The sequence below is a fragment of the Gadus chalcogrammus genome, chromosome 13 (genome assembly GCF_026213295.1).
Source record: "Gadus chalcogrammus isolate NIFS_2021 chromosome 13, NIFS_Gcha_1.0, whole genome shotgun sequence".
NCBI lineage: Eukaryota > Metazoa > Chordata > Actinopteri > Gadiformes > Gadidae > Gadus > Gadus chalcogrammus.
Window position 1 is genome coordinate 14999315 of NC_079424.1, and position 22500 is coordinate 15021814.

The 22500-nt window shown below is 45.8% G+C and overlaps 1 protein-coding gene across 4 annotated transcripts in view; it reads right to left on the bottom strand.

Annotated features, from left to right (window-relative positions):
* Positions 1-22500, bottom strand: part of itga7 (integrin, alpha 7) — a 37520-nt gene that overhangs the window by 1099 nt on the left and 13921 nt on the right. The window contains exons 2-25 of one of the 4 annotated variants that reach the window (XM_056605938.1): positions 19886-20013; positions 19380-19459; positions 18801-19056; positions 16716-16820; positions 13590-13797; positions 12989-13185; positions 12683-12771; positions 12405-12532; positions 11913-12008; positions 11354-11415; positions 10813-10982; positions 10274-10423; positions 9767-9882; positions 8644-8830; positions 8115-8195; positions 7729-7808; positions 7487-7564; positions 6988-7090; positions 6180-6398; positions 5771-5896; positions 5383-5496; positions 5123-5221; positions 3947-4072; positions 1-1477 (exon numbers count right to left, since the gene is read on the bottom strand). The exon at positions 1-1477 is cut by the window's left edge and continues 1099 nt beyond it. In XM_056605938.1, coding sequence (XP_056461913.1) covers positions 1322-1477; positions 3947-4072; positions 5123-5221; positions 5383-5496; positions 5771-5896; positions 6180-6398; positions 6988-7090; positions 7487-7564; positions 7729-7808; positions 8115-8195; positions 8644-8830; positions 9767-9882; positions 10274-10423; positions 10813-10982; positions 11354-11415; positions 11913-12008; positions 12405-12532; positions 12683-12771; positions 12989-13185; positions 13590-13797; positions 16716-16820; positions 18801-19056; positions 19380-19459; positions 19886-20013 — 3154 coding nt within the window. In that variant the 3' untranslated portion in view covers positions 1-1321. Of the gene's footprint in view, positions 1478-2524; positions 2659-3946; positions 4073-5122; positions 5222-5382; positions 5497-5770; positions 5897-6179; positions 6399-6987; positions 7091-7486; positions 7565-7728; positions 7809-8114; positions 8196-8643; positions 8831-9766; positions 9883-10273; positions 10424-10812; positions 10983-11353; positions 11416-11912; positions 12009-12404; positions 12533-12682; positions 12772-12988; positions 13186-13589; positions 13798-16715; positions 16821-17486; positions 17619-18800; positions 19057-19379; positions 19460-19885; positions 20014-22500 lie in introns of those variants that run through there. The other 3 variants (XM_056605937.1, XM_056605941.1, XM_056605940.1) reach the window with 3 other exon arrangements.

The window sequence follows — 22500 nt, forward strand, 5'->3', positions numbered from 1 at the left end:
CAAATAATTGGATGAAAGTCTTTTTCTTTTTACAAAGGGGATGACATCCCCTTTTACAAAAACGCCCAGGTTATCTGAAACCTCGTACATTTCATATTTTTATTTATTTACACTACTATATGTGGGAATATGGTATGTTTTCTATAGAAAGTATGAATCATATTATTTTGATGAACCTTCATCGACCTTTGACTAACATTACCTGTTCGAAGACGACAAATAAACCAAAAGGTATATATATTTGTCACCGAAGCTAATCAGGCTAGCAGATTAGCAGATGTCATAGACCGTCAACATTTTGCGAGCAGCGTTGCGTTTCCCCTGATCTTTTTCAAGTTCACTCAGAAAAAAATATGTTTGTCTATATTTGATAACCATAAATTAAATTGAAAAAACTGGCTCCTACTCTGATGGGCATTGTGTGTATCTGAAAATAATTTCACATAAACAGAACAATTGTGTGGCCTGTCAGCCTTAACCAAAAACACAGCCCTTTGGTATTTTGAATTACAGCTTATATCTGTAACCATTTGATAACGCTTCCCATGTTACATAAATGTCATTAAAAAGCTAAAGCCATGTTGTATATAAAAAATATGTTTAGCCAATTTTAGATTTGTTTGGACAGAAGTTAAGGAAAGAAGGTTGTGTTCACAGGTTGTGGCTTCTTGGTCACATTGAACTACTTCGCCCCTCGCATAATTAAACCTTCTACCATAGAAGTGTGGGTGTGGGTGTGTGTTTGTGGATGTGTTTATGTGTGTGTGTGTGTGTGTGTGTGTGTGTGTGTGTGTGTGTGTGTGTGTGTGTGTGTGTGTGTGTGTGTGTGTGTGTGTGTGTGTGTGTGTGTGTGTGTGTGTGTGTGTGTGTGTGTGTGTGATTCGGTTAAATATTGATGGGGGTGTGTGTATGAAGTCAATTTCAGCACTTCTTCTGGAGGCTGTGAGGCATTGAGTGAGCTACACTCTTGAGTATTGATTCATGAGGCTCAACATTATTGACTTTAAATGGTCAAATAGAAACGCAGTGCAAATATAGACAATCCATCAAATGCCAGCCCTCAGCCCAGCAACTCTGTGTGTATGTGTGTGTGCTTGTGTGTGTGAGTGTGTGTGAATGCAGGAAGAAGGCAGAAGATAGAAAGACCAGCTCACGAAATAACGCACATTGAATCCATTAATATTGCTACAGTACGATGAGCAGAGTCAGTTGGTGATGACATCGGGTCCCCGTTCACTTTACAAGTCGATCGTTGTCTTGAGGGGACGTCAGCAGCAGCTCAACCAGGGGTGAGTGTGGGGTGCAGTGCACACAGGGTCAGCTAGGAGGCGCTATCGCTCCAGTGGGTACTCCATTCCTTCTTCTGGATGGGCCCCGGCTTCTCAGTGGAGAACTGAGGTCGGTCCTGGCGAGGGATCTTCACCGCGTGATACTGGGGCACCTTGTCTTTGTACTGGGCCCGCTGGAAAAAGCCACACTGTTGGCCGGAGCCAAAGTAGAAAGGAGGAAGGGCGACATATGTTAATGCTCCGAATGATCTCGTGATTAATCTCAACTCTGTTGTGCTTCAAAGGGCATATAGGTTTGTAAAAGGTGTTCCAGGAATGTGCCAACCTATTCAATCTATTAAACACAGAGCAGAGGGCAGAAAGCAGTTATTCTGTTGTACAAACACGGACAGAAAAAGTGCACAGCCACATGCTTTACACTACAATTTAGTTTCATTGAGAAGAACCGCACGCTCCACTCTCAAAAGTGCCAATGTGTGGAAAGCATATACACGTGGCAATACACACACAGAGAAACACAGAACACTGCACCTGGAGGCAGCGCTCGAATAGATTGCACATACACACTGTTATTCGGGCTTGAAAGCTAGGAGTGAGCTGGGGGAGGTATTGGATAAGGGGTTGAGAATAAGTGGTGAGAAGGAACAACTCCACGTGAAGTGGACCCCTCAGAACCGCTGCCAGTATGTCAAAAGAAAAAAGGGCGAGAAGTCTTCACACACACTGCCAGGTCAACCACAGACACAGCAAAACAAAGCAGAACAGCTTTCTGGACGGCCTGTCCCGTGAGAGGTCTGGGCGGTGTTCAGAGGGCCCACAGGTAGGGAGAGGAAGAAGGGGCGAACGCTGCCAAGAAGGATATTGATTGGAAATTTGTGTCTGTATATACTGGCCCAGCAAGGACGCAGTGTGGTGAAACATATCGTTAACACTTTTATTGTTGTTTACTTTGACCATTCTTGTCTCATTGTAGCAATAACTGAAATGTGCATGAATAATCTCTGAGTATCTAACAGTGTGTCATTAGTCAATGTCTGTTCGCCCTCTGTTCCCCGCCCGGCGGCCATACTGACCACCAGCCCAGACCGGCCATCAAAGCACTCGCACCATGCCCCTACTCCGCACACCAAGACCACCAAAGCCATGAGAATGGAGGGGGAGGCTTGTTTACCGCTTTGGGGAAGGGGGAGGGGAGAGCAGGCCAGAGAAAATCAGGAAGGGGGGGGGGGGGGGGGTATTTTTGGGGGTGGGGGTGACCCTATAGCTCAGAGGCCTGCTTCTCCGCCTCCGAGGGCTGGACCCCCAGGTGGGCGCGGTAGAACTCCGTCTCAAAGTGGCGGCGCGGCTTGCTGCGCTTGAAGAATCCACACTGGAAGAGCAACAACCCCCCCGGTGTGGACGATTGAGGCAGGATGGAGCAGGAGGAGGCGGAGGAGGAGAGACAGTTATGAGGGGAAAGACAGATAGAAAGGAGGTGAAGGAGGGACAGTGTGAAGGGGAAAGACAGATAGAAAGGAGGTGAAGGAGGGACAGTGTGGAGGGGAAAGAAAGAACAGATAGTATAGAGGGGATTGAGAAGAGAGAGGGAAAGAGGTAAATGTAAGAGTGAAATGATTTAAAATAAACAGTAAGACGAGGACATTTTTGAGGGAAATAATGAGTGTGGAGAAGGAGATAGGAAATAGAGAGAGTGACAGACACGGTGGGAAACACAGAAAAAAAAAGAAGGGAAATAGTTCAGCAGAATGAACATTGAAGGAATAAATGGTAATGGGAATGGGAGAGAAATAAACAACACAAAAATAAGTAACTGTAGGAAAAGATTAGCGAGAGTGGCAGGAATGAGGTGATGCTATTGAGAGGAACTGGTGATCTATTCGAAATAGCTCTTTAAAAATATGGACCATTAAACCTACACTATGTAAGGTTTCCCATTAACACCTTGTGTGGCTTGAGTTGCAGTAGCTAATTATAATAACAATAATAATATGAGGACTTATAGAAAATTCCCTGGCTGGGCGCTGGGCGAGAAACATATATTTATAAAATATATGAATAGCTATTCATTGCAGATTTAATGAGAAGGATCAACCATACTGGATGGAATCTGAACCCAATCTTGTCTACACTAATCAAGTGTGAATAAGACCTAGTTCTAATGTAATCAATGCTAATACTACATTAAACTTGTATTGAACCCCTTCTACTTTGCTCAGACAGTGTAAGTTTCGATCATTCATGACGTAATCATCCAGCGGATGTCTCATGACCATTGATTCCAGCGAGTCGTGACTCAAGCCAATAACAGAGAGACAGAGACAGAGAGAGAGAGACAGAGAGACAGAGAGACAGAGAGAGAGACAGAGAGACAGAGAGACAGAGAGACAGAGAGAGAGACAGAGAGAGAGACAGAGAGAGAGACAGAGAGAGAGACAGACAGAGAGACAGAGAGACAGAGAGACAGAGACAGAGAGAGAGAGAGAGAGAGAGAGAGAGAGAGAGAGAGAGAGAGAGAGAGAGAGAGAGAGAGAGAGAGAGAGAGAGAGAGAGAGAGACAGAGAGAGAGAGAGAGAGAGAGACAGAGAGAGAGACAGAGAGAGATGCAGTGTATATCCATGTGTAAATGACTATGACTACGGGGGTTGGGATCAGTTTACCTTCCACAGGAGGCAGACCAGCAGGGTGAGCAGCAGGATGCCTGCCAGCACGGCAATGAGGATGATCCACCAGGGGATCTGGTACTGGTCGGCCAGGCCGGGCTCTGGGTACACCATCACTGGAACCTGTAGGTCCGACACAAAGCCCCTCTCAATAACACACTGCTTCATGGGCTTTAGACACAGCAGTGATCAGCTAACATTGGCTGACCCACCACTGAATCGGTTGGGCTATGTCTGATCTCTGTACAATCTTAGCACGTGTTTTTTCGTTTGCGTCGTACTTATCTGCAGCTGTAACTGTAATTGCAGCCGCAGATCCACTCAACCGCAGATGAGTGGTTAAGAGTTAATACAATTCTTATACACTAAGCATTTTGTGTAAGAATTAAAGAGAGTTAATTCTGTCTAAGTATGTGGGAAGATGAGGATTAAGCCAAAGCCAAGAATATGTCTGTACGTCCCCTTGGCTAGCTCAGTGTCCTGGGCAGAATGTGGAAGCTGGCAGAATAGCCTCCTTCTCACACTCGTTGTATGCCCAAAGCTTCTCCTGACAGCACCACAGTGTCCAGCTTTGGCTTGGCCCAACGTCGGATCTGACTGTGCTTTCGCATCTCAAAATAACATCCAGTCTACCTCAACGAGGGGTCTTGCACTTTATAGTTCGCTCCCTCCATCGTAAAGTCTGCAGAGCAGAACATTTAATCTCATAGTATTGCAATCTAACATCTGATCACCATTTGATTCATTCAAAGCACCCTCTTTAGTTGCACTTGTACAGCACTCAATTTATCCAGTTGCTCCCGTATTGATTGTATCCCTTGAGTGTTCTCAGCCTTGGCTGGGAGTGGCTTTGGAGTGAAGTGTCCGCTAAATCTAGTGGTTAGGGACTATGATCAGCCTACAGGGTTCCTTCAATTTGTCAATATAACATATTGATCGTTGCTGATCTATTAACAGAAGGACGCCTCTTCAAGCTTCTTTGAACATAATAATATAACATGTCTGGTTTGGTATTGAGAAAGCGGCTTGGTATTGAGCCGTACTGATGTCTGTGACGGTACATAAGGTTCCGAAAAAGGTTGTGAAGCCTAAATGATAGCCTAAGTGGCTGAATGTGAAAGAGCCATCAGCGCGATGGGAAGGTGATGTTGTGTGTCTGATAAGGGTTTCCACCTGAGCAGCAGCATCCCTGAGGAGCAGGTGTTTGATGGTGGACTTCACCGTGACGTTGGCCCGGATCACCAGCTCCAGAGCACTGATGGATGGGAACTCCTGGGGATGGAGGGACGGAGAAGGGGAGGGATGAGGAGAAATGATCAGAGATGGTGTGCATGAGAGAGAGCGACACAGCGAGAGAGAAAGGGGACAGAGAGAGAGGGGGGAAGACGTTCTGGTCTGGTCTTAGCTGATGTGTTTGCAAGGCCTTCTCTTACCTCTATGAACGTGCTGTTCCATAGCCTGGCGTGTATTTTGAGGACAGCCTGACTGGCCAGACTATAAAGGGGGCACCGGAAGAGCACACATCGTGCAGAACCCAACAGACAGTCCTGGGTAACAGAGAGAAAGAGAGAGATAAAGAGATTAGTGGCTGAATATGTGATCAATGTGTAGCAGAAAATCTGGTATTGAATTCTTGTGCATACGTGCATAATGTATGTGTGTGTGTGTGTGTGTGTGTGTGTGTGTGTGTGTGTGTGTGTGTGTGTGTGTGTGTGTGTGTGTATGTGTGTATGTGTGTATGTGTGTATGTGCGTGCGTGCGTGCGTGCGTGCGTGCGTGTGTGCCGACTTGTTCACTAAGGGTCCCTCCGCCTCATCTTACCAGTTTGAGGGACTTTCGTCGCTCTGAGGCAGCCACCGCCGGGGTGGTCCGTCCCGCGTTGCCCTTCGTCATCACCTGGCCCCCATGACCCTCGTCTTCAGGGTGAGACCGGCTCTTCCTCCCCGCCTGATGCACAAGGTTAACAGACAAAGACACAGTGATGAAGGGGTTAAAGCAGAACCATCAAGTGTAAGGTACATTTGCAAGACAATGCTACTACTTAAAAAAATACACATAAATGCAAAACAATGTCGTTCAATTGCATTGAAGTTTCCAAATCAATTGGAAGAACGTACCAATATATCTTTATTTTTCTGTTAACTATATAAATATCATAGGTTTGGCATAATTGTCTTACTTTACGATTGGCTGGTGTTACTAAAGGAACTTAATGCACCCCTCCACCTACCCTCAGATGTTTGGACTGCAGGGCCTCTTCTACATCCTTGCTGTGGGAGAGTTTCAGCGGGTTGAGATCCTCTGACGAGGTGCAGCGTATGTCCGGGTGGTTCTCGAACTTCAGGCTGGCAGGATACAGGAGCCACTTTCCATTGGCCAACTCATACGGCCACAAGATGTTGAGGAAGGCTGACCCCAGCGTCTGCACCTCTTGGCCTGGATTGGATACCTGATAGCAGTAAAAATAGATAGATATAGTATCCCACCCGAATGTAAGATATATTCGACAATACGCACACACACATACACACACACACACACACACACACACACACACACACACACACACACACACACACACACACACAAAGTCAATAATCCCTATTGACTTTGTACGAAAGTCACGCGTTCTAAAAGATTGCATGCTCTGTGCCTTACCAAGCAATAGGCCCCTAGTTTATTTAGATGTATGGTGTACTTTTGATACCTCTAGCAGGACTGGAAGGCAGGATAGTCTAGTTAGCAATCAGGGTGTTAAGACTCCCAGCCAGATGGTTGTTGGTTCAAATCCAAATTACCCTAAAGTCAAGCTTCAAGGTGCCTAACCATACCTGCTCCTTGATGAAATGTATTTAAATTCACGTATTGTGAGTCGCTTTTTGAAAAGAGCTAAATTCCCAAATTTTATTTTATTCAAGCAACCTATTTGACAACCCTACTGTTGCTATACCTGACCGTGGCAGAGACTGTTGTCACCGGCTTGGGTTGCTGCCGGCTGGGGTAACAGCTGACCCTCAACACACTCTCAAAGCTCTCACCGTGAACTCAAAATCCACAGGGCTCCCCACGTCGTCCAGCGTGGACATGGCACTCTCGCCCCTCACGGCCCCGCTGAAGAACAGCTGGTGGGGACGGGCCACCCTGCACACACACACACACGCACACACACACACACACACACACACACACACACACACACACACACACACACACACACACACACACACACACACACACACACACACACACACACACACACACACACACACACACACACACACACACACACACACACACACACACACACACACACACACACACAGGGTCACATGAGAGTCTCTCACAGAAGCACATACTGGCACAGCTTCACAGCCCTGTCCAGTCGGATCAAAGAAGCAACATGACATCACTAGCTCCATAAGCATTCCTCGCCAACAATGTGTCTCTCTCTATCCCGTGGCTGAATGGATAGACGACATTTATTTTGTAAAGAGAGGGAAAGAGGCCATTAGCAGAGGTTTTGGAGGGTGTACTTACACACTGACCAACAGGGGGAGCTCTATCACCATTTTAGCAAGCGCTTTGACTGGCGCCAGGTCTGGTTGCTCACTGATTCTGAAAACCAATACGAAAGGAACAAGGGATATTTACGTTTCCGATCAAGATATTTTGGGTTGTGTTTGCAGTATTAAAAGTACAGTATATTGCATTATTTTATATAGATCTTTTTCTTTTTGATATAGTGTTGATTCAAATTGAAAATGTAAAAAGATTCTTACGTTTTTAAAAGGAGATCAACTTTGAGCTCGGTTGTCTCTATGGTGATATTGGAAGTTCCTAAAATGATGGAGAATTTTATCTAAAAAAAAATCTAAATGTTATTTTGTTGTCCAGAAACATTGTAACATTACAATATATTGAAATACTACTCAAAATTTGAAGGAATTTTTAGCAAGTGTGTAAGAATCTTAAATAATGCATGGTGACTTCTTAATTTACATAAATCAAATGGCAATGACAAACAGTTACATCAACTTCACTTAATATGCTTTGTGATTGTAATTAATAAGGGATCTAATTTATTTTATACTTCAACATCTTCCTCATCGAATAACAAATACATTGACACATTGAAGAGGAAACTTCTCCATGGTTACTGCCTTACCGTAGAGTCTCGTTTGACCGGGTTCCCCAACTCACACTCAGTCTGGGTGCCATTTTGGTTGAGCTCACATCGTACTTGTGACTGGGACCATAAGAAACCAAACCAAAATCAATCCAACTTCATCAGGAGTGAACAAAGGACTTCATGATCATTGTTATTATTTATTTTTTCAAAGGGTTAAAAACACATTATTTCACGCAATTTTTTTAAATGTTTGATGATTGTTAAAAAATGTTGTGAACAAGATTTTGTTCACAAGAATGCAGTCTTTTTCATTACTACAGGACTGCTTATTCCTTAAAATATGTGGCCACTAGGTGGCATGCTAAAACCTTAAATAGCAAATCCACGGTCATGCGCATATTAAACCCATGATTTGAGGAGTCAAACTATATTACTGTGCTCTTGCACACTGAAGACTCGCTTGTGGAGGTTACTGCCTTGTATTGTAAAGCTTAGATGTTGTGACCCTTGGGGCCTTCCGTAGTGTGTCTGTGTGCGTGTGTGTGTGTCGCTGTAACGGGGGTACCTGTGACGGGATGCGAGAGCCCATGTAGGAGAGGGTGGGGGGCAGGGAGATGAGCAGCTGGGCGGCGTGCGCGTCGTCTCCGTCCTCGTCGGGGTCCTGGGGGTCCGAGGGGGAGTTGGTGATGGTAATCTCCAGGACCACCGATCGCTGGTCCGTCATGGAGAACACCTGCACCCCCTCATCGTCTCTGGACACAAGGGGGAAGGGGGACAGGAAGGGAAAGGATTTTGGATTAAGATGAGAAGATGCGCTTTGTTTATCCCAGACAGGGAATGTGGGTGTCACAGCAGAAATACAGGTCACTAATACGAATAAATGGTACCCTAGTGGAAATGAACGCGCAAATAGGGTTGGCTTAGCTCAGAGGTAGAGGGGTTGGAGGGTTGTTAGTCCGATCCATCCCCGGCTCCCCCTAGCTGGAGTGTCGGGGTGTCACTGAGCAAGACACCTAACGCTCACTGCTCTCGACGGGCTGCCAGTTGCCTTGCATGGTTGACTATGCCGTTGATGTGTGTGAGAGCCTTTGTCAGTCACTTTGGATAAATGCGCCTGCTCAATGTCTAAAATGTAAATGTCTTCATCATTGAGAATAGAGGTGAACATTATTGCATATAGTATGTTAAGTTATTGACATTATGCATTATTGAATATATTGATTATTTTTTCCATAAGTAAAACACTGTTAATGTGAATAATGTAATAATTCACAGCATGGGTAAATCAATTATACAAATCCACATTCATGAATGTATGCTAATGAAAGGATTCAGAAACAAATTCTGTATTGGTGATCTAGACTATTTTTCTGCATTAGCAATTATAATAACTTGATGAATAGAATAATAATAATAAAATATTATATAAAAATAAAATAATTTTATTTTAGCAGATACTAATGGCCAAGAGACTTAAACTAAAAACCAAGGTTTGAGAGCATGGTCAAACACATGCAGCATCCATCGATAGACGGCTATGGCAATTTATTTAATGCATTCACGAGCATGCACCCGCAATCTCATTTACATAGACCCTGCGTGCTTGGTTGCCAGGCAACCGTGTTCAGGTCAACAGCATGTTACATTACATCTCTACCCTTCAACGGCAGGTTGTGTTAGGCACTAACTTTGGCAGAGGGGTGAAGAGGTCAGAGTTCAGAGGTCGTGTTCCAAACTGGTAGCTCAGCTTCAGGTTGCTCTGGCAGATCTTGTCATCGCCACAGCCCTCCCGCAAGAAGTTAACCTGTGGGGAGAAAAATGTAATAGGAATATATAATATGCACCCATTATGAATCCTATTCCTTCTCTTAAACCAATCTGCCCGAGCCTCAGTGATGTTGTGTAGGATATTGTTGTGCCGTTTTGTGTTTGGATCTAATACACACATTTTGGTTAGCATGCTTCAATTGGTTTCAAAACGTATATATAAATGTGTGAGAAAGTGCTTGGGCCTCCAATTGTTCAATTGTTCTAAGTGGGCGATGCAAAATGCATATAAAGGTCTTTAAAAAGGACGCTGTCCCCGGTCGGAATGAAGGGAGCTTTTCACACAGCTATTTAGAGGAAGCTAAATTCCTCGTGGTACTTCCAGGGAAAGACAAAGAACACCATCCATCTCAATCCGTCCCGCTGACCTCAGAGTGCAGGGTGTTGGAGGGCCACACGTTCAGGATGGGAGCCAGCTTCTCCAGCCGCTTGGAGCCCGAGTGCCTGCGTGGCGGGACGGGCTTGATGGTGTGTGTGATGGCCAGGGAGATGGGCCGCAGCTTGTCCCCCAGGTTCTCCTGTATGGAGACACCTTCAAAGGTCATAGGTCACCACAGGAGGTGAAGAGTGCTTGTTTTGGTCCGTTGGAACGATAAGGCTTTGGTCAAAGTGCGTGAACCATGAACGTCCATGTGTGTGGATTGCACTGTAAATGGCTTGTTTGTATGGGTGGTCTTCTAATTGAATCTGGAGACGCAGATCTATATTTTTGACTTCATAATGATAACAAAACAGCAACAGTCACCCTGGTACACACGTGTTTTGTCATCAAGTTCACCAAGACAACATAAAACCTGCAACACAACCTCTTGCTTCTGGCGCGCTATTGGCTGGGTGTCAATTCAACCTTCATTTTATCTCTTGTTTCATCAGCTTCATATCGATGCATCAGGTGCGTGTGACTCACGTGCAGCTGGAACACAGCGCTGGTGCACATAGGGTGCCTCTGTCTGTGCAGCTCCACCTCCTCTGTCTGAGTGTACTCCGGCATCAGCGAGCTGCGACCCAGGAAGTTAACGCGGTGGGGCAGGCCCAGCTTCCTGCGCTCTGCGTCAGCTTCAAAGTGGACCACAAGAGCTGGGGTGGACAAGAGAGAGAGAGAGAGAGAGAGAGAGAGAGAGAGAGAGAGAGAGAGAGAGAGAGAGAGAGAACAACGGCGAAGAGAGGTAGAAATGTCAGGACACACACACACACACACACACACACACACACACAAACAGACACACACAGAGTGCATGTTGAGAGAGAGAGCACCAGGGATGGAAAATATGTAAACATCATCTAAGGGAATATTATATTACACAGCTGGAGCCCTGGCCTTAAAATAATGCCTAACCACGGTTAATCCAGGGTTAAAGATACTGTGTATAAATAGTGTTGAGTCCACTGTGCAGGAGAGGTGTTGTGAGTGGTGGTGGTGTATTTAAAGGGGACGTGTAGAGACTTACTGATGTGTGGAGAGTAGTGTTCTGGGTGGGCTGTGAAGGTGAAGCATGCCTTCACCTCCACGCTGGAAAACAAATAGGACATTGATTTTATCTTGATTTGTTTCATTTCATAATTTCCTTAAGGGGAAGTAGAGAACCCATACTTATTGATCAGATTGACATACAGTATATATCAGACAGACATCAATAGGAAAGAGAGTGACAGAGAGAAAGAGAGAGAGAGAGACAGAGAGAGAAACAGAGAGAAACAGAGAGAGAAACAGAGAGAAACAGAGAGAGAAACAGAGAGAAACAGAGAGAGGGAGAGAGAGAGAGAGAGAGAGAGAGAGAGAGAGAGAGAGAGAGAGAGAGACGAAAGAGACAGAGACACAGACAAAGATACAGAGAATATGACAGAGACAGAGAGAGACAGGGAGAGACAGACACACAGTCAGAAAGAGAGATGGATAGATACCTAGCTGCTAGACAGAGAGTTGAATACATATTGATAGACAATAGAAATACCTGATTTTATTATTGTTTTTTTAGTAGTTTTATGATTTGTGTTCGGTTTTCCTACCAGACTCCATCCCTGCCCTGACAGTTGCGTTGCTCCAGATCAATGTTCTGAGGCTCTATAGAAAGGTCCCTGACCACGTGGATGACCGGACGGGATCTGAGACACCACCGTAACAGCAAGGACAACCAGCACATCAATGGAAGAAGAAGGCATTAAAAACAGCTCACGCTTTTATCCAAGGAGACTTCTAAGTGAGGCTGAGAACAATCAAAGGCATACAATCAATACTGGGTATACTTTAAGTGCTTCACGACAAAGTTTTAAAAAACAAAGAACAGAGTACTGTATAGCAGTAGGAATACACGTTGATATGTTGCTTTTGTACATTTGGGTACATTTCTGTTTTATACTTTGTTATTAGAAGTTTTAAATGATTCTTTAATGTACTGGGACACAAATTAACTACTATGATTTAATTAAATCAAAGTCTGCCTCTAAACCATAAATGATACTAAAACTAAAGTGTGATCATGTTTCTTCTTGTTTCCTCACCTGAAGAGAACCACCGAGTCGTTGAGAGAACCCACAGCCAGGTCCGGGTACTGGTTCTTATCCACGTCCAGACCGCCAGAGATGGAGTAGCCGAAGCGCCTCACGTCAAAGTCCCGCCCGTCCAAGACCTGAAGAGCAAGGAGCATCCATTAAAACCAACACAGCTTTGAATAGCACAATCCATTCATGGGCTCCCTTTCTTCCTTCTCATAACTTAACCAAGTCATGCCCCACCTCATCACAGCGGGTGTGCGTGTTGTGTCGTGTTCTGCACTCACCTGTGCTGGCTTCGTTTCTATGCCCGCATCGGACCCTCTGTAGATAAACACCTTGCCGTCGCCATCGAACGGCGCTCCAACCGCGATGTCTGCCCAAGTTTGAAAGAGAAGAAAAACAGCAGTTATAGTATCACCTCAAAGGAAACAAAGGCAAACACAGGGAGAGTATTTGATGAATATCATTCCATTTCAACACTAATTCTACTTGACATTATAACAATTCAAATCCATTGAAGTGGTAGCTGCCCCAATGTAATGAGATACAGACAGCTAGATAAAGAGAAAAAGAGTTTCCATGATGCCGACCTCCGTATCCGTCCTGGTCCAGGTCCCCGATGCTGCTGACCGTCATGCCGAACATGGAGTCGTAGGTGCCGTTGAGGCGTATGGGCCGGGCCTGGTCGTCCCAGTGGCCGAAGGGGTTCAGGTACACGTACACGGCCCCGCCGATCTCCGCCTTGCGGTCAAAGAAGTTGGGGGCGCCCACAATCAGGTCTGTCCAGCTGGAGGTCGGGAGCAGGCAGGAATCAGGGAGGGTTAGAAACAGGAAAACCCAAAAGATAGAGCGACGTGGAATCTTTGATAAAGTATATGTCTTTGTTATCCTTTGGTTTGTTTTGTGAACATATGTGTAATTGTATGGGCTTTGTGCTCCTATATGGACTGGAGATTAACGAGAGAAGAGAAAAGTGGGTTTGGGAAGAGAGGGAACGACATGCAGGGTACGACCGCAGGAGGGAATCGAACCCTGGTCGCTAATGGGCATATTAATTACATGGTTAGCCCATTAGTGGGCGGAGTCACTGAACCACCAATCGTTACCTCTGAGTTGAATGGATTTTTCGGGCGCAATTTCCCACCCATTTCCACCGGCTGCTACTGTTTAGGAAGCTGGTGTACCACTTACCCGTCCCTGTTGAGGTCGGTGGTGGCCACCGAGTAGCCGAAGGACGAGGCCAGCTCCTCCCCCCAGAAGATGTGCTGCGGCACCAGGCGGTACACGTTGTCCTTCCGCAGCAGCACCACCGCCCCCGTGTGGTTGGCCCTGGGAGCGCCCGCCACGAAGGTCAACTCACCAAGGCTCATGATGCCCATGGCGGAGTCCACCGAGAAGCCTGGGGATGGATGGGGAGAGAGACATAGGGTAAGAATGAGAGAGAGGGAGAGAGAGAGAGAGAGAGAGAGAGAGAGAGAGAGAGAGAGAGAGAGAGAGAGAGAGAGAGGGAGAGAGAGAGAGAGAGAGAGAGAGAGAGAGACAGAGAGAGAGACAGAGAGACAGAGTGAGGGAAGGAGGGCGAGAGAGAGACAGAGTGAGGGAGAGAGAGAGAGAGAGACAGAGTGAGGGAGAGAGAGACAGACAGACAGAGAGAGAGAGTGAGGGAGAGACAGAGTGAGGGAGACAGAGAGAGAGAGAGAGAAAGAGAGAGAGAGAGATTGAAGAGTGAAAGAAAGAAAAGCGAGTATGTGTGTGTGTACGTGTGTGTGTGTGTGTTAAAGTGTGCGTGTGAGAGGATGAAGAGAGAGGAAGGGTCAGTATTGACCATGTGGCTCAGAAGCCTCATCTCTCCTCTGCATTGCATGTAGTTCTAATCATCCCCTTACTAATGAAATGTGTGCCTTAAGTGACTATTGATTTTATGCCAAACTCAGTGCGGTGTTAAATATCCACCGTCTACGGTGCACTGCGATTGTGAGTAGAGGTCTAAGCCGGGGAGGGGGAGAAGCTGTGGGTCTGTGTGCATTTGGGAAGAGCAAATGGGGGTTGTAGTAAAGTGAAATAGAAGAAGATATACTGGGCCTTCACTGTTGTCTCCTGAGATTCATGGTGCCACTGAAAAGTACCGGTTGCCACTGGTGATGAAAACGTAGTGGCGGGACATTGATCAAGTGACTGATTGTGTTTGTGTCTGTTTGTGTGCGTGTACCTGTTTGAATGGGAGAGTGTAATCATGTGTTTGCATATAAAGTAGGCAGCAAGACTGTGGGAAGTGAGCTTGTGGGCGAGGGGGCTGGTGAGGGAATGCTTAACTGTCTGATGCCGTGGGGATAGAGATGTGAAATGCAAATGTGACATGTTGGCAGTATGTTGGCAAGCTGTGGAAAACATCACTTTGTTGAAATAAAAGGGAGCTAAACTTAACCTATGGTAGGGCATGCAGTGGCTGCTTCTCTAGTGTTGGAAGTGAGAGAGGGCTGGTAACCAAGAGAGGAGGGAGGGTAGGGGAGGTAGGGGGTTGGGGGGAGGGGTCGTTAGTCAAGAGTAAACATGCACAATTAATATCCATGAAGGAGACAACGACGACAGACAAACAAGAGAGCAGCTCTAGGGGTGGCAGGTGTGGAATGCGACGGCCGCCATGACAGTTCCCGTAAAAGAGAAAGGGAAACGACTCGACCTTAAATGGAGAAGCTGCTACTCTTTAGTCACTGTCGCTCTGGGACATGGTGCTATTCTGGGTGGGACTTTAACACACGGTGCTGCGACCGGCGACCGCGACCAGGCCTCTGTTAAACCAAGGGCCTGTTTCCCACAAAGGTTTTTAAAAGGCCGTGGGAGGGTGGCCATGTCGTTAATGTCCTCGCGAGGACAACTGTGACCTTAAAATTGTCCAATTACAGGCAGTAGAGAAAAACGGGAGGAAACCAATTGATTGTACAGCAATATAGAAATAGGTTAAACTCTGATTGTGTGTATGGTAAGACTGAGTACAACTCTAACAATAGGTCACTTGGCTTAAAGGGCTATTATTAAAATATATTAAACTACAATTGGCCTCCTATTTTGTCCCAATCGTACAGGTGCACCTTTAAGGCTATGCATTGATGTGGTATTGCTTCCACCTAACATGACCATTATTACAAGGCTACCACATGATGACTTTAGGCTTGTGTAGTATCATAAATGATAATGAGGATGTATCAGTAATAGCTGTCCCTCTGCTCTGTCATGAATAAAAAAATAATGAGGGTTTCATTGTCATTGGGTTAGAAATTGATGATGGTATGCAAGTTATTAAACGCATGATGAAGGTCACTGGGGAACTTTATGCGTAAAATGAACGGGGAATCTTGAGGAGTATATGGGGAGATATAAGAGAGATATTGGAACCACGCTGTTAATGCAAAGGAAACACTTGCCCTTTAAAAAAGACATTTCTGGAAGGTACGTTATCCTTTTTAATAGAGAGCCACTAAAGGTCTTGATTATCGATGCCAAGAAACTAGACAAAACAATCACTCAAACCAAAAGACGATGCAGGCGGGAATAATACTTAATATATATGTATAAATTAATATATTTGCTTCAGCGATAATTATACACATACCATAGAAGGTAAAGGGTTATTAAGAGAGGGCTATGCTCCTTCCCCACAGCCATAACACTCTTTTGGAGGTCGTCCCTGGTCCCCTTTAGCTAATGGAAGAGGGCTTCATCGACTCACTCATGCTGATCTACTCACCGAGGTTAATGAACTCACTAATGTTATTTGACTAATGCACTAACTTCCCAATGTTGTTAGCAAACCACAAGCAGACATTTGATTGACACCTATGAGGTATCCACCGCCACCACCAAGTGCCCTGGAGAGCTGTTTACAGACGAGAGACAGACACATGCCCTCTGACTGACGGACCGGGCGGGACAGACGGACGGGACGACAACAGAGACCAGCAGACGGAGAACAGAACACACACAACACACACACACCCTGCTGCAATACTCAAAGACAACCATTTGATTGATGTCAAGTCATCATCCAAGGGATTGCGTTCGTATTTATGTATGCATGTATTTCACAAATTTGGACTTATGTTTTCAACAGTTAACTTATGTTTAATCTGAAGAAACAGTAATACAATGGCTATCTTTTCATATCAGCGGATGGTGGTATAATTATTTATCGACTGGCTTTAAACACACTATAGTTCAGAGAAACCAAACGGATGAGACGGAGAAGACAGTCGGACAACACCACCACAAGCCCAGTCAGCCCCGGTCGGGAGACAACAGACACCCGTCACGTCTACAAACCTAGGTAGCTATTATGAGCTACGTCCTCAAAGGTGGAGCGGCTGGAGGGCTCCTGCGTTTTGTACAGCAGCGTATCTTCGAAGGGGCTAGCCATGAACAAGAGCCCTGTGGCCCAGACCAGAGAGAGACAGAGAGAGAGAGAGAGAGAGAGAGAGAGAGAGAGAGAGCAGTGCAGGGGTGGTGGAGGGGTGGTGGAATGGTGGGGGTAAAAGGGTGATGAAGAAAGAAAATAAAGGAGGGGGGGGGGGGGGGGGGGACAAGGAGGTGCAGGTGAGATGGCTTGCCGGTTTTATTGGTGCTCAGTCAGGGGGCGGGGCTTAGTGGCTCTCCTCTTGAAGCCACTGAGCACTGACATGGGGATGGGGGGAGGGGTTGACAATTCATACTCCGACTGTACCCAGAATGCATTGTGGCTGCCTCGCCCTTGCAGAACTGAAAATGTTTCTTCCTTTTTGTTCATCATCATGTGATCATCAGTGTAAAAGATTCAATGTGACACTATATTATATATGTCAGATGTTTGGACAAGTAATACTCAGGGACAGTATAAAAAAGTAGTCGGCTCTAGACCCTGGTGAGTCATAAACAGATCAGCCAACAACTGTCCTCAAGCCAGTCTGAGCCAGTTTGGCCCGACTGTCAAATCCCAGCGTTGGGATGTGAGCTTAAAGTTATTTTCTGGGTACAGAGGTTAAAGGTCAACCTTCCCCCCCCGGCCCTGTCCTTCTCCTCTGTGCGCGGTCAGCGGTCAGCAGAGAGGAGGGATCCTACCCAGGTAACTATGGTAAGGCAGAGGGATCAGCCGCGCGTTCAGCTGTCTCTGATCGGCCACCTCATAGGGCCCGTCGTCATAGAAACCCAGATCCAGCAGACTCTGGTTGATGAGCTGGACTCGCATCTCGCCTGGAATTCAAAGATGTGAAGGCACAGCAAAGCACTCTGTTTCTCATGCAGTGCACGCACACACACACACACCACACACACACTCATTCTCTCAAAACTGTCATGCAAATACAGCAATACAAAATCTAAAATACATGGTAAGCAAAAATGTAACATAAATTGAATAAAGTATCCGTTATTTGAGCTTTTTCATGAAAATGTTTTCCAGTAAGATAACTGAAATGACTTTATAGCCTTACAGAGGAAATCCAGCTATGTTATAGAATATACTATCAAATGGAGGCATGCTAAATGTAGAGTAAACCTTCTTAGTTAGATTGATGGCTTGTGCTCCTGTATATGGCTGAACCATATGTCAGACGTATAGTGATTGAATGCACCAGAGCAATGCCCGGGCACTATTTGATGGAACAACCAACATTGATCAGTATGTATACTGTTTCCAATTAGCAGATTGAATTATAAATCAATTAGACAATGATGATCCCATGAAAGGAACTCAATGGCACGAACAGTGAGTTTGCTCTAAAGAACTTACAGATTGGCAGTTTACCGTATCCCTGCTTTTTGTATCTGGCTTGTCTTTTGGTTAGCAGTAGGAGAATTGCTTGTAAAAAGGTTTTTTGATACTAGTCCAAATGTAGGATTTTAAGACTTGATGATGCTGCGGATCCATCATTATCTGTTATGAATCGATCAAAGTATGCACATTGCTAGAAGTAAAGTCTGACTGTCTGACGGCAGAGGTAGGCGTAAAATAATTCACATGCAAACAATCACTTCAAACATTGCTGGAAAGTAGAAAATCTAACACCAAATGGCAAGCCATCTTCCGGACAAAGAGTTCTTCTGAGTCCTATGATAAGGTTCAAGAATAAAAATGCTAAATAGTTAATATGTTTGACCTGTTAACATCAGATAAGTAAAATAATGTACAAATCTATCGCATCACACACACATACAGACAAATATACACAAGCACACACACACACACACACACACACACACACACACACACACACACACACACACACACACACACACACACACACACACACACACACACACACACACACACACACACACACACACACACACACACACACACACACACACACACACACACACACACACACACACACACACATATATGCCATTGTTCCTCGAATCGGCCGCCATTACCTTTCCAGTTGTAAGTCCCCGGGGCCCCGAACAGGATGTAGTTGTTGTCGGGGGTGAAGCTGACCGACAGCCCCTGCTGACAGAAGCCAAACTGCTCGTGTCCCTGGGGCCGGCCCTCGCAGAACTTCCACTCGCCCCCGTCCAGGTCGTCCCTCTCCGTCAGGTCCTCGCTCAGCACGTAACAGCGGCCAATGGGGTCGCGCGTCTCCGACGGCTGGTTCACCCGCTGCCGTAGCTCGTACAGGTGGGCGCAGGTCTGGGAGGGGGGGGGGGGAGAGAGAGAGAGAGAGAGAGAGAGAGAGAGAGAGAGAGAGAGAGAGAGAGAGAGTTAAAACGGAGCTCTGCTTTACCATTGGGAATTTAGAATAATTTAATCCAGAAAAAGTAACAGATATTCCCGTCCTACGACTCATATGTTGGTAACAAGTGGTTAGGGTTCCAGATAAACATAATTTAAACCCACAGTTTCTATTACAGGAAGAGCACAAAGAAAGTGGCCGTGTCGATGTGTCATTGGTCTAGCTCTACTCCTAGCACTGTTGTGGCTGCGTTGTGGTGCTGTTATGTGGGGGGACTTACCACCACCTTCCCCCCAATGCCCTGGCTCTTCACTGTGACTCCCAGCCACTGGTTGTCCTTGCTTTCTCTGTCCAGACTCACTGGGGAGGAACATTGATCCAAGGGGTTATTATGAAAGGCTCATACGAATGCATTTAAAAAGAACATTCCTGCACACTAATTCTAATTGTCATATAAACTATTATGTTTGCAATTCTTCCACTACAACCAACATTGAATCACGTATGACTCGCCCAATTAGAAGACAAATCAATCAATAAATCAATTAAACAATGTTTATCCCATGCAGGAATTAGAAATTGCATGAATAGTCGGTTTCACCTTACTGTCAAAGATGGGACAGCTGACAAGAATCAACTTATTGTATCAGGCTTGAGCCATGATATACATTTAGGGATGCATACATTGTGTGCACAGATGCATTTTTGTGACATTTGGATCCAACATGACAGTGGCAAACATGGCACATCGATCCCAGTCCAGGGCTGAGACCACAGCTCACTGACCATCTCCGTCGATGTCCACTCGCTCACAGTCGTACTCCTCTGGCGTGATGGGACACCTGAACAGTGCCCCGGGCCGCGTGCCCTGCTGGGCCCCCTGGCCCGCGGCCCGCGGGGCCCCCACAAGGATCCTGGGGGAGAACAGCGTCCATAAGTACTGATTAGCCACAGGTTTCCTCACTCCCCTTACAAGTCCCAATCGGACGTGTTGCCTCTCAGGGACAGGGTAGTCTGGAGGTACGGGTGGAGGGTCCTGGGTTCAAACCCTGTGCTCACAGGCTAACTCTAGGCCTCCTCGAAGCAGAACTCAGCCCCAATGGTTCAGTAATTCACGTTAAAGTCACAATGTGTTAGATTGAGCCCCTCCTAGTTCAGAATTTCAAAAACTCCATTACAGCGTTCTGTCCATTCCAGCTGGCAGTGCAGCTGTGTGATGCGTACAAGCATAGCTTGGCTGGCGAGTGAATGGAAGCCAGTGTTACTGGCTGACAGAGTGTTACTGGCTGACCAGTATTCTTTATTTGTAGAATATATCAGATATGATTTTATTGATAACATTGAAAGCACTATCGATCAGCATTGACTACAGATACTTCCAGGTCATTTGAAGCTAAGAGCTAGTTGAAGAAGTAAATTGACCCTTCCTAAAGTCACACATTGTGACTCAAGTCACACATTGAGACTTTAAGAGGGATTAAATGGCATTTGATCCTGTTGATCATGGGATCAAATACTAGTAAGGTGGTCATGTAAGAAAAAAAGTTATTTCCTTTTTTAAAACATTAACACATCTAAAGGTAAACAAATCCCAACTTCTTCACGCTTCCAGTTATGTGAGGGAATATATGCGACTAAGGGGCTTTACTGTGGCTTTCTGATATTTCTTCATGTTCTGCCGAAATACCATTCAATGTGGTGGAAAAAAGGGTATTTCCAGTGGGATGGAGAGTGATATTTCTGGGTGAGGGTGGGGGTGGCTGGGGGCGGCGACGGGCCCTGTTGATGCCTTCTGCCTTTTTTGGGCTGGCTGATCCAGGCTAGGAGGCTATTTAAAAACCCCAGCGTTGAGCCCCAAACAACGTCAGCCATGGTGTGAGCACGGGAGCGAAACACAAGGTGAAACAGACAGGGTGAGGTAGAGTGATAATGAAAGAAAGAGCAGAGAAATAGCTACGCCGTGTGTTTCTCTCATTAGCAGCGGGTGTATAATATAGTCCTGGCTTGGGTTTGGAGATGTGAACCACACAACTGTAAGCAGAGTGTGAAGTTAGGAGTTCCACATTGCCCTAGTGTGTAACAATCTTAAATTAGAGCCCTCCTTGTGGCGTGCTGGGCGTTTGGCTATATATACGGCCCGGCGAGCTGATAACACGGGGGGCCAGACGCAGACAGACACCACTGGCGGAGGAACCCCATCGGGCTATATCTGAAGGACCACGTCAATTGTGAGGCACCAAGCGGCCACGCCACTCTAAGCTGTAGCTAGATCTCATTTTCATGTAAAAATGTCTTGATACGAAACAAGAGTAGTGTACAGTAGAAAGAGTGGGGAAATGGTTGGAATAGGAATGAGTTCATCAAACCAGCGATAGAATGGCTTGGACTTGGACTAGTCCTAACCCATCTCGGTAGTCATTATATGTTACATTAATTTAAATCTTGGTATGTTTGTATTAACTACCGGTTCTTTAGTGTGTGATAATGTGACTTTGAGCTGCCAGAGCTCCGAGAAGGGTGCGCCCACCACCGTCCCCTTCCTCTGCTGCGACGAAGAGCAGAGCCCCAGCCCAGCTGTAGCTGGGGGACTTATCAACAATGCTACAGCTGGTACGGGCGGCCAGGGAGCTGTTTATAGCGATGAGCATAGAACCAACGGCATCTAATGAAGACTCCAACGTATCGCTTGCAGGATTCCTGTCTAGTGCCATGGGACAGCCAAGCCAAGGGACAAAATAAAGTAGCTCAAAATAAATAAACACTGAGTAGAATTTGAACTGAATTGAATATTGCATTGAATGTAAACTTATATTAGCCTGTAATATACATGGAGGAGTTCTAAATGTGTCTTTATCTTATACACTATAGGCCTTTATCACAGAGGTGTAAGAGGCAGGTGTACCTCATTAAATGTAGCTTAAGCAAAAAGTCAAACAATCACAGAATTACATTCTCCTTCAAAATAATTAGCAGTCCCTTTCGATTCAAATGCCAACGCTGTTCATTGCAGGCCCCTCCCTTCCATCTGTCAGGCCCCTTCAGGTATTAAACAGGACTACAAGTGAGCGCCACATATATATATATCCTTCTTTCATGCTCCAGCCTGTTGTATTCATTGCAACTTGGTTCAACTCTCCTCAATCCGCTTCCCCTCTGGGACTATAAGCCCCACCTGACTATGGGAGCACGGCCAAAGAATTCCATCCACACTGACCAGCACCAGTGTCTCTACTCCATCAGGTTGGATCTCATCTCCTGGCAGACATCATGGAGCTATGGTCCCAGGAAGAAGGATTTACGATGGTGTCTAAACGCCAAATGTTGTTTCAATCCATTATCTTCTTCCTTTTTAAATTATCCCATTTCTAGTTAATTATGGGTGTGTCGGTCCTTCAGTGGCC